The sequence below is a fragment of the Chelon labrosus genome (genome assembly GCF_963514085.1).
Source record: "Chelon labrosus genome assembly, chromosome: 19".
NCBI classification, from domain to species: Eukaryota; Metazoa; Chordata; class Actinopteri; order Mugiliformes; family Mugilidae; genus Chelon; species Chelon labrosus.
The window spans coordinates 16,533,146-16,542,684 of record NC_140352.1 but is presented as its reverse complement, the minus strand read 5'-3'; the positions used below and the strand labels follow the sequence as shown (position 1 = coordinate 16,542,684).

Below are 9,539 nucleotides of genomic sequence, written 5' to 3'. Positions count from 1 at the left end.
CAAAGCATGAGTCAGACAGGCCTATGTCAGAAGATTATTTGTTATCAAATCTACTGCAAACCAAAAAGGAGGCCAGCAGCAGTCTTGGGGAAGAGAACCCCATCTCGCCTTTTATTAACTCCAAAAAGAACAAGAGCCCCATGGCTAAAAAGTCAAATTATCCATCTCTGAATTTATACAAGAAGGCCAACCCTGTTGATAGTGATATGAAATATCTTCAAGTCTCCCAGAGCACCTCCACTCCTGCACAAATGGATCCTCCAGTGGAGACGAATGGAGTTTCACCACTCACGCTAAACAAAGCACTTTCTCCAAACGCACTGCCAACAAACACAGAGCTTTCGCCAAATGCCTTAAATGTCATCAAAGATTATTCACCCATAATTTCACCCCACGCGCTTGAGAAAGAGGGGCTGTCATCAGCGGGGAAAAGACCCCCTAATGTAGCCGAGAAAACAAAGCGGCCGTTGAGAGACACGAAAGAAAAGGACGTTGGAGCGCAGCCGGCTTCTGAGGAAAAAGAGACTGGTGGCCAGATCATGAGTACAATGGATGTGATCAGAGCAGCAAGGGAAGCAATTAATGCAGCCAAAAATAAAGCTCTATCAGCAACTCATTCAGATAGCACCAATAAGCCTGTGTCAGATATAGAAGAACTGAGGCAGAATCAAGTGGATGAGAAAACGTTAAGTAGCAAGAGCTATGGTTCAGTACCAGAAAACAACAATGCTTTATCTCAAAACAGAAATGAAGCCACTGGTGCAAAACTGGATGGAAGAAATAGTAATGTCAAGAAAGAGCCTCCCCCAGTCCCAATGAGAAATTTTGCAAAATCTGACGTTCAACTTGCTCTTGACAAACACACTGTTGAGAAAGTCTCAAATGGTGATTCAGGGGATGCAAGAATAGATTTACCACCAAAGGAAAATGATTTAGTCCAGAAACAAGGCAAGTTCAAGCATATATTCTCATCCAGGCAGAACAATTATATCAAAAATCAGAGATATGCAGTGATGGATACTGAACCTGAGGAGGAGCATGAGGAAGGCAATCTGAAAGTGAATACAAGGATGGAGACGGATGACGAGATAAGAGAAATGAGAGACAGCGAGCACATAATTAATGATCTGCATGCTCTGAAAGAGCTGGGGAAAGCAAGGCTTGGCGATCGTATTCTTGAGAACGCCAGGAACAAACTAGGGGTTATTGACATAGATGAGGAGACAAAGACAAAGAATGATTTGATCTCAAGGGAACTTCGAAACATAAAGAGAGGCATGCTGTCTATGAGAGGGAATACGTCGGCTAAGAGGGAAATATTTACAAAGAAGGAGAAGGAGCCTAGCAAGGAAGAGACTTTCACAAAGCTAGACAGTAATGTGATAGTGAACAAAGCACGTATAAATGACAATTATGACAAAGCCAAAATGGCACTTGAAGAGATCATCTCAGAAAGGCAGAACAGAAGGAATAAACTCCCTGAGCAGGATGCAAATCCAACATTGGATGACAGCGTTTGGGAGGAAAGTTATGCGGCAAGGTTAGAGCAACGTAAATCAGCTAGGAAAGATTCTGCCTCAGAGAGCAGGGAAAAACAAAATAGCAGCAGCTCTACAACTAAAGAGAAAGAGCTAAAAGAGAGATTAAGTGATTTGACTGACCATAATCTCCTGAGACAGATTCTGTCACAAACTGAACCTAGACTTGGTGAGACTCACCGATCAGGTGGTAGGATAGCACTGCCTGGCATGGACAAGACTGGCAACGAGCTAAATGCGCTCTTGCAAACTAAAGCTAAATATGTTAATGCTAATCTAACTGATGATTCAGAGGTCAATTTCAGGCAAGTAGTGAGACAGGTGTCTGAAGAGAGTGGAGAATACCTCAGGAATGAAACTGAAGGCCAAAGGTTAGATGCTCCTCCTGTTCCTCCCAGAAGCAAAAAAGGAGGCCGGAGAGAAGGAAGCTTCTCTAAAGAGAAAGATGAGGCAGACGAAAATGTCTTTGACAACGATGGGGAATTTGAAAATGGTCAGGTATGCTCAAATAAAGAAGCAGATAGCGAAGAAGGTGTGCCCAGTCAAAGAGAAACCAGTTCCTATAGAGATAGAGAGAGGTGGAATGAGCTCAATAACACAAATGTGGAGTCAGTTACTGCAAATGATGCAGTTCAACTGGAGTCCATTGTAAATTCAAACAACTCTCATTCTGAAAATACAATGTGTTTATCACCAGAGTTCACAGCAGGTGAAAATAATGCAGATAAGGTGCAGATAAGTACGAGCCCCACAAGGACAGCCACATCTGAAAACAGTGAAGTGAAGTCACAGGAAAAGTGTAAGAAAAAGCGAAAGGCTCCTTTAAGACCAGACCATTTAATCAAGGTAGATAACAGTGCTACTAAGACTTTAGAGAAACCTGAAAAAACTAGAGCTGGTGAGCATGTAAATGTAGATGGAGAGAATCACAGTGAAATACCCAGAAGCATATCACCCTTGCTGCTCATAAACGGCACTGCCGTCAATCAGAGCCCACCTGATCAGGCCAGCTTGTCCTCAAAGTCCTCCTACTTCTCCGTGGAGAGTGCGCTGCACAGAAACACTGAGACCGAGTCTAATGTTTACCACTCACTGGAGAACTTGATTGGAGAGGCGGACGAGGCGGGCGAGGTTGACGAGACGCTGCAGAATCTTTCGCAAAACACGCAGCAGGATTCAGACAGAGCAGAAGTGGAATATTATTCTTTGAGTGATCATGAAAGCGAGCCAGAGGTTGTAAAATGTCAAAAGGCGGCAGAAGTACCGTGCAACAAGAGCAAAGAAAGACAAGATAACACTAGAGATCAAAACTTAACTGATGAAAGTAGCTCAACAACAATGTCACCCACTAATACTTTCTCACCGACTTTGGGGATCCCTGCCTTGTTTAAAGTCAAAGATAACACTGTCATTAATAAGCGGAAGAAGACTGTACAACCCTGGTCACCAAGAGAGAGTCTGAGTGGTTCAGAGAGAGGAGAGGAGGATTTAAATCACGTAAAGGAAAATCCAGAACTCACGCTGAATAATGAAACTGTCACCAGTGGTAGCACCTTATTACCGACAGAAATCTTCAAACCTAAAGAGATTTTATCAAACCAATCTCCACCCATTGTCCTCATTTCACCTCCAGATCTCCAAAGTGAAAACCCTAAGAAAGCCCAAGCTGGAAGTTTCCTCACTGTTCCACAGGAGGAAGATAGGTTTTCTGGGGTGAGTCCATCATCTGAAGGTGTAGAGAGCTTAACAACCAGCGCAGCTGATACAGCTGATGAAATGGCAGTGAACACCGGAGGGCTGGTAGAGCCTGAAGTAACAATGGTTCCCAGCGAACATTCGGGGTCCACCTACAGCGGTAACGACAGCCAAACAGGGCTGCCAAAGCCACCAGCCGTCTTACCCAAATCTGAAAAGGCAGTCCTAAAAGCTATTAAGCTGGCAAACAGAAGGATGAAGAAGGAGGAGGCCCAGAAGTCATCTAAAAGCAGCAGCAGCAGCAGCAGCAAACACAGAGCGGACAGACACAAGAGTGACAAACCTGAGCACAAAAGCAGCAGCAGCAGTAGCAAAAATAGCAGGGGCAGTGAGAAAAAAGACAGAGACAGAACTGAAGACGGTCACGGTCAGAATGAAAGTCGCCGTACTGCTAAAAACAGCAATGATCAGCGTGAGCAACTGCCAAGCAACAACGAAATACACCACAACAGCAGAATGGAAATGAGACACAAGGCTCGGAGACAGAGCCATGATTCGGTGGGAAGCAACAGCCACAACAGAGAGGAATGCGTGGCATCGGAAAGGCAAGGTCGCAGCAGCAACAGGCATGCCCGAGATAAGCCGGAGCAAAGACATTACAGCAGTGACAGGGTCATCAGTAACGTACCTGTGTACAAAGCTCATGTTGGCGACAAACCAGTGTCGGACAGGCCGCTTCACCGATCCCAAAGCATTGATAGGTACTTAGGAGACACAGTAGAGCGCAGGCTCAGTGCTGACATGTCCGTCAATGAGAGGCTTGATCCAAGGGCCCAGCGCATTGAGAAATCTATCATGGACGAGCTTCAGCAGAGAGGCCGAACAAGAGACAAGGCCAGCAGAGACAACCCACTGAGGAGAAGTCACAGTATTGATGCGTACAGCACTGAGATACCTCACCCTTCATCCTTGTCCCGCCAGTCAAGCCACACCAGCCAGCTTTCCCGGCAGTCTAGCATAGAGCACACTATTGTTACGCAGTCCTTCCCTATGACCCAACGTAAGCTTCTCCAGGACCCAGACTCCGGGCAGTACTACTTTGTGGACATGCCTGTTCAAGTCAAGACAAAAACCTTCTTCGATCCTGAAACCGGGAGCTATGTGCAGCTGCCAGTCCAGCCACCAGATGGTGTCGTTCCTCAGGCGTCCCCCATGGAAGTCTTGACCCCACCCATGGTTGTTTACCATGGCTTTGTCCCGGTGCCTCTGTCTCCTATGGCTCAGAAGGCTACCACACAGGCGCCTCAAAGGGAACCGGATGAGTTTGAGCAGAGGCACCTAGAGAGGTCAAGGCAGATGCACTGTAAAGAGGGACATCCGTATTTAGAGCCGGTCTACGGTCAACATGACCACGTGCTAGGGGAGTTCATAGGCACCGAGGAGCTGGACTGTCCTAGCTGATAGGCCAGGATGTGTGATAGAAAAGAATCTACCCTCACCTGACGCTGCTTTGAATTATTAACTTGTGGTGTTTGTGGCATTCCGGGAGTTGTTTTGTGATCTCTTTTTATGGCATACCCTTTTTCAGACAAATTTACCTACTTTAACTTCACGTAATGTTATCCTACATTTCCTGGAAAGATTTTAAGTATGCCAGTTTGACTGTTCAACACTGGCACAAAACTCCAGAAAGAAGCCCTTGGTCTTTTTCAGTTTTGCTGATAGTCATTATAATGAAAAAGACCAAGGGCTTCTTTGACCATCAGCATTTCTGCAGCTCAGATGCAAATATCTGGCCTTTTACAGAGAATGAAATGCACGAGAAATTGCCACCGAAATGGTCCCAGAAATGCAAAGTACAACGCTAATACATGTTTAATATTTAACAGTGTTTCAAGTTGGATTTTACTTTTTTTTTTTGTCTTCAAGCTTAAGCAGCTACTCAGATCTTTGGTCTTCTGGTTTTGCTTTACTTGCCTTCAACTTTGACGAGACGCAGAACTACTACGTCCTCCACTGAGGACTGAGTTTGAGCTGAGATAATGAATTTGCGGATGAATGATAGCAGTGGTTTGAATGTGGGTTGAAGGATTTCTGTAAATTAATGTGCAATTAAGAGTAAGAAAGAAAAAGAACATGGACAATCCATGTACATAATGTATTTAAGTGTAAACAGAGAGGGTAAGGTAGACGATGAAATGTTTATTTATTGTAAATGCTGACAGGTTGTTATATATTACAGTGGTATCGGGTCTCCACCACTTTTCAGGTATTATGGCTTTTCTTTTATTACCTGCAAAGTTTGTTGTCTTGAGATTTCTTTTTTTTTTCCACCAGACAGTTTGCTGTCATTTAAGTTGTCATTAGACATACTTGAAACAAATACCAACTTTACGTTTTGATTTGTATGATACTGATCATCAACTAAATTTCAAAAACATGTTGCATGCTTGGTACAATTGCACCTGTTAAACGTGTTTGATGCGTCCAGTTTCATTGAAGAGCTTGAACTGGTATTACTTTGAATACTGTTTTTTAAATATATGCTGCGGACATGAAGGAGAATTGATTTTGCGGGTTTGTTGCGTTGGCATTTTTCTAATCTAGAATCAAGCAGGGCTGTCTTGTGTCTGTGATCCATTCCAATAAAAAAAAGTACAGTTGCTACATATTTTTGCTGTGCACGTGTTATCAATATCACTGCACTACACGGCACCTCAGATAAACCGAATGCTCTAAGAAATTATATTTAGAATATAAATATGAAAGTGAAGCCATGACTGCTGATCTTTATCTTCAGCTGCAGAGGGGATTCTAATTTTCACCTACACCTCTACCCTGCCCCCTGTTGATCAGTGTAGAGACAGAAATGAACCAGAGCGTCTGACTAGTTGTCTGCTTTTATTTTCTTACCAGCTGTACTGTAATATATAGTAAGTAATTGAAGAGGTAAGGCCAGGCTTTTAATTTCCCAAATAACTTATTCCAGTTTATGGAGGTTCACAGGACCAGGTCTCATATAAACAGCACAACTTGTATTTAATAAAATACAAATATGCGTTTTAAATCTATCAGCATGTGTCGTAAAAATCTTCTCCAATTTTTGACATCATACATATTTAATCTCTGCTCTTATTTTGAAAAATGTAAAGACAAATTTCTATTGAGATGCAGGTCAGAAACAAATTGGTCAACCAATCTACTGATTGAAAGAAATCAATCAGTGTTGATCAAAACATTAAATACTAAATAAGCAGGATACGTTTCCAACTTAAAGGGGAACTACTGTTTTTTACAACCTGGACTTTATTTCTGGCATAAAATACGATCGTTTAGTCGCCCATATAACTTTGTTGGCATTTGGAGTCCTTCGGAAGATATTTAGAGCCGCATATATCCATATAGTGGGAGTGACTGGGGCACCGAAACACAGCCTCTAAATAATATAAATTATTATCTGCCGCGAAACTCGTTCATTTCACCAATATTTTGTTATGATACACTAGTGCTATTCCCTGTTGAGTCTGGAGTTACCTGTTATCATCATCCGGGGTCTGTAGATTGACCGACTAACCTCTGACCTGGATGATGTCATGAAATGTTCACTATTAATAAAAAAAATAGAAGAAAGAATCGTAGGCGGTACAGCAGGTTCGACTGAGCAGTGCTCTTTGGGTATCTGATTAATAAAACTGTGACATATTTGGAACTACGCAAAGGATTGTGATTAATAGTCGAGGAATATTTCTTTTATTTCTCAAAATAATACAATATTTAAACATATGCACGAAAAATACAGTGTTTCTATTAACTCAAGCAAACCCCATCCCTCATTGTTCCAGTGTTAAAGAGTGCAGGAGACGCAAAGCCCGTCAGTGACAGCCGCAGCTTAACGCCACCATGTCGTCATACTGCTTCAGGACCACGTTCTCCTCGTCGTCGAAGTATAGCAAACTGATGGACTGGAGTCTGTCAGGCACGCAGCAGGGCGCCCCCACTTCTTCGCTAGAGAGTTTGAGGGCGTGCATGATGGAGCGCACCGTGGCGTGGTTGGTGGCTCTGAGGCCCTCGCCCAGGGGGAAAGGGCAGGAGCCTTTGCAGTGGTAGGCGTTGTACCCGCGGGGGGAGATGATCCAGCCCGACCAGCCGATCTCATCGAAGTCGACGAATAGGGGAACCCGCTGGCAGGACTGGGAGCGGCCGTGGGGCAAGAAGCCGGGAGATGCACGGCGTCTTCTGCCGCGGTGTTCATGGGGCTCAGGTGCTGCTGCTGCTGCTACAGGCTGGACGTGTCCTGCTGAGAGACAAAGACTTGATTAGGATCCTATCATCATTTTAAAAAGTATTTGGTTTCGGAAACCAGAGAAATTTGTTGAATATTAAATTATTAACTTTCAAAACAAAACATCTAACCAAAACAGTAAGTTTTAGTTAGGTTGACTACAAGAAGAACATCCACGCCATCTTACCCAGGTACGACTGAGTTGATACTCCTGGCCTCCCATCATCTGAGAATATGACCAGGTAGGCATTTGTGTTAGGCAGCTCTCCATTCTGCTTCGACGAGGAGTCCATCCAGTTACCAGAAGGAAACGTGGTCACCACCAGGATGCCATTGTTCTCCTGACTGTTCCTGATCCACTTGGAAACCTTCAAAACATGGCGAAAGAAATCAGATGATGTGAGCAAATGGCAGTCTCGCACCAATCAGACGTAAAGTGGAACTGACTTCATAACAGAATACAGAATTCTCCAGAAGAGTAATACAACACAGAAGAATGTTTTTAAAGAAATGAAATGAAATGAAAGGGTGTTACCATTTGAGTGACGTTGAAGACTTCCCATCCCTGTGTGTACAGGGGCACCAGTCTGGAGGTGATGAGGTTTCCTCTCCATGGCTTCACCCTGCTGTCCAGCACCTCATACAGATCCACCTGGACAATCAAACCTGATGTTAATCCACTATCCAAACCTCCAAATCTCGATTTAAAAATTGTGATTATTAAATGTTTGCAGACCCCGAGGAAGGATCAGTATTTTTTTTTGCCTCACTAGTCACTAAAATAGTGACTCTTTCAGTATAAAGACACTGTATTGCTGTCAAACCAGTTTACCTTATAGAAATGGGGGCCGCGTGACTTTCCGAGGTAAAACTTCTGTTTCTTTCTGAACCAGCGGAACTCCGCTTTGATCATTCTCTCCTCTCTGCTGAAAGACGACAAGTTGAAGAAGTGAAACCTCTCTCCAGTGTGACCTGCGGACGACAAAATAACCAACTGTTATCTTCAGATAAATGATAAAACAAATAAAAGCTGTCAAACAAAGGAATTACCGTGCGCAATTCGTGCGTAAATGCGCACTTTGGGTAAGATTTACGCACGCGCTTCCACAATATTTAACAGGCCTATATTGTTGTGTGGCCATAATGTTTGACATGCAATTACATTTATTCTCACAAAACAACCATTAGGCCATGCGTAAATGTCAGTCTGACACGCGTCTGCTCACCTTTATCCTCAAAACTTCGCACTATGTTTCCTTCCAGAATGTCCTTTTGGCTTTTCGGGATCCCATCGGAGACTGACACCGCGTTAAAAAGATCCAGCATAAACTGCGGCGCCTTCTTGTGAGGAGCCACCGCCGGACCTCGGGGTAAATCCCTTAGGTTGAACAGCGCGTCCAGCTTCTCGCTCGCCGCCTTCATCGCATCCGAGCTCTCCTGCTTCCCCGCCGTCGCCCCGTCCTGCGGGATCGCCAGCGGGGCGACGCATGTGAGCCGGAGAGCGAGGACGAGGCAGAGGCAGAGGCGCAGAGCTCCTGCTGTCATTTTTAGCGAGAGTGGACTGAGCTCTGCACCTGTGGGACGGTGCGTGATAAGGGTGACCCCGCTGCGTTTGATGACAGGCTGCCCCAGCGTTCGGCTAACACCGAGAGATGATTGGGCCGTGATTGATGGTGTGGGGGGGGGGGACACAAAGGAAAGGTGAAAACGACCCGAGAGTCAGCTATAAAGATAAAGGATTAAAAAAAAAAGACTAATTTCCCTTAATTGTATGCTCGGGTTACAGCCGTTTTCCAGTTCATTTAAATAAACTTTGTTCAGAAGGTTTATAGAAACTTTAATATCTCTATAAAACTCATCTGACACGCCCAGTAACCATAGAAACTATAATAAACTACATGGATTAGTATGAATGATCTGTGCATTGCTGAAACTACAAAATGACTTATATATACCATACATGTATTATCTAGATGTTTGTTTGAATAAATAGATTTTAACATCAGGAATAGAGAAGAATAAAC

At 43.9% G+C, this 9,539-nt stretch overlaps 1 protein-coding gene across 1 annotated transcript; it reads right to left on the bottom strand.

Annotated features, from left to right (window-relative positions):
- Window positions 1-7,105: 7,105 nt before the first annotated feature.
- On the bottom strand, window positions 7,106-9,060 carry LOC311503987 (bone morphogenetic protein 2-B; the record flags this gene model as incomplete). The annotated part of the gene is made up of 5 exons (XM_084566928.1): window positions 7,106-7,527; window positions 7,703-7,883; window positions 8,051-8,167; window positions 8,348-8,487; window positions 8,742-9,060. The coding sequence occupies 5 exons, from the start codon at window positions 9,058-9,060 to the stop codon at window positions 7,106-7,108; spliced, it is 1,179 nt and encodes a 392-aa protein (XP_084423054.1).
- Window positions 9,061-9,539: the final 479 nt, after the last annotated feature.